The sequence below is a fragment of the Phyllopteryx taeniolatus genome, chromosome 14 (genome assembly GCF_024500385.1).
Source record: "Phyllopteryx taeniolatus isolate TA_2022b chromosome 14, UOR_Ptae_1.2, whole genome shotgun sequence".
NCBI lineage: Eukaryota > Metazoa > Chordata > Actinopteri > Syngnathiformes > Syngnathidae > Phyllopteryx > Phyllopteryx taeniolatus.
Genome location: NC_084515.1, coordinates 26,692,032 through 26,694,531, shown reverse-complemented (window position 1 = coordinate 26,694,531; position 2,500 = coordinate 26,692,032). Strand labels below are relative to the sequence as shown.

General features: G+C 43.9%; 1 protein-coding gene across 17 annotated transcripts in view; it reads left to right on the top strand.

Annotated features, from left to right (window-relative positions):
• depdc5 (DEP domain containing 5, GATOR1 subcomplex subunit) overlaps positions 1-2,500 on the top strand; it is a 238,272-nt gene that overhangs the window by 145,376 nt on the left and 90,396 nt on the right. For all 17 annotated transcript variants that reach the window (XM_061796516.1, XM_061796515.1, XM_061796514.1 and 14 more), the window contains 2 exons: positions 304-424; positions 513-680. In XM_061796516.1, the coding sequence (XP_061652500.1) occupies positions 304-424; positions 513-680 (289 nt within the window). The remainder of the gene's footprint in view (positions 1-303; positions 425-512; positions 681-2,500) is intronic.

Here is a 2,500-nt window from a genome sequence, read left to right as displayed (position 1 = left end):
TCGATCTTGGATGGACATGTGGTTGAGGAAAACTTCCAGCTCTCTGGAGTTAGGAGCCTGAGCCAGAAGATTCTGAGCAAACATCTTGGAGTGCTTGCAGCTCGTTGTAGTCATTCCTGTAATTGACTTAAATCTGGCAGAGCTCCTTGAGAACTGTGCTCAGCTTGAAGGCCCTGAGGGCTGGCTTTTCCTCATGTGGAGATAATTGCAATGATTTGAGTGTTATTTTGTCTCCTTAGCAATGTTTTATATATTGCAGAAAAACTTGACTTTTTTTTTCATCTTTTTTTTTTTCCATATCAGGTTTGATCTCAATGCGGCGAGGAGAGGAAGAAGAGACAGTTTACTGGCTCAGTATGGGTAGGACCTTCCATAAGGTTTGCCTCAAAGACAAAATACTCACTGTTACTCGATACTTGCCAAAGTGAGTTCACTGGTATATTCAAATATTGTACAGAATATTATGTAACCAGGCTATATATTTAAACAATAGCCATGACTGTGTGTTTTAGATACCCATATGAGTCAGGTCATATTCAATACAGCTACAGCCTGTGTCCTCCACATGTCGATGCTCAGTTTGTGTCCTGTTGGGTTGAGTTTGGCCATGAAAGACCAGAAGAATATAAATGGAATTACTTGGACCAGTACATCTGCTCTACTGGTTCTGAGGATTTCAGGTATGTCATACAGTATATTTATCATACATTCATACCCTTTGAACTTCTCCACATTTTCTTCCAACCAAAAACCAAAAATGTATTTTATTGTGATTTCATGTGGTGTACCATCACAGTGACCGATAATTGTGAAATGGAAAGAAAATGATAAATGGTTTTCAATTTGGTGTTTTACCAATAAACAAAAGTGTGGCATGCTAAATTATGCAGTCTCCATTACTCTAATACCCCTACATAAAATCCAGTGCCTTCAAAGGTTACCTAATTAGTAAGTTGGGACTCCTTGTCACTACAATCAAGTTTGTAATTTGCCAAGAGCCATGTTGGGGACACAGAAAACATGTAAAAACGTGCTCTGGTCACATGTGACCAAATTTAAATTCTTCCCATAAATGGAAAGCGATGGGCCTGATTTACTAAGATCCAGAATAGTGGGTTATATAGTACGTTCACTCAGGTTGCACATGATCTAAGATTGTGGCACAATTGGCAACAAGTGTAGAAAGGAGTGGAGACCGCTGTATTTAAATGAGGATTTTGCGTTTAGGTAGCTGTGATGGTTTTCACTAGGGCTGAATGATATATCGTTATCGTATTTATAGCTACATATGAAGATTCAAGATATCTCAAATTTCACAATATCAGCAATGTAGACTTTCCCCGCTTGCAACTTATGTTCAGCTCAGGCAAACTTAATTTTTACGGTTGTCCTAAATGCACCGCTTCAGCCACCCAATCACAAACCTCACTTCATGCTTGCGTTGGATCGACAGTTAAAGCCAGCCAATGAGAAAGATCTGAGGGAGGGAGCAAGGGAGACGCACACAAGCAGTCATTCGCACGCCACATACACAGTTTGGAGAGAAAAATGTGTGCGCACGTTCGACGGATTTTGTGGCAGAAAAATAAGTCATCATCCAATATATGGGGGTATTTTGGATGTATAAAAATAAATAAAAATAAAGAACCCAAAACAGAGTCTGGTGTTACGCAGGTGGTAAAACGACGAAGCAAATTAACTTTTTCGGGCTCCGTGTGCAAGCCATGAGCTCTGCCTTCGCTTCAATACATTGGTCCATTTTGTAATTTGTGAGAGGTTCTGTCTGAAGCGAGACACGGTTAACAAGGTAGTGTTCTTGACAAATAATCTATAGAGGTTTCGCTGTAATACTTTTCTCAGGGCATTGAATCAATCGCAACTGGAATGTTACGGTTGTCTTAGAAGACGTTTGGCCTCTCATTCAAGCAGGCTTCATCAGTTCATGCAAAAAGGCTTAGTTAGGACAGAATTAGCCTGAGTTGCTCTGGAAAACTCAACTATTAATGCTCCAAGATGGAGGTACACCACAAATCACGAATGGTATCATTGTTTCGGAATGCTAAAAAATGGACAGTCAACGTACAGGCGCCGAGCCGGGGGGCAATAAGTATACCCACACCTGCTCGGCGCCTCTCACCGTGGGCAACTCCAGAGTGGAAGAGAGTCCAATCCCTCTCAAGAGAACTGGTACAAGAGCCCAAGCTGTGTGTGGAGGCGAGTCCGACTATATCTAGTCGGAACTTCTCGACCTCACAAGCCAGCTCGGGCTCCTTCCCTGCCAGAGAGGTGACATTCCACGTCCCTAGAGCCAGCTTCTGTAGCCGGGGGTTGGATCGCCAAGGTCCCCGCCTTCGGCCACTGCCCAGCTCGCACTGAACTGCACCCAACCCCTATGGCCCCTCCCACGGGTGGTGAGCCCATGGGAAGAGGGACCCACGTTACCCTTTCGGGCTGTGCCCGACTGGGCCCCATGGGTGCAGGCCCGGCCACCAGGCGCTCG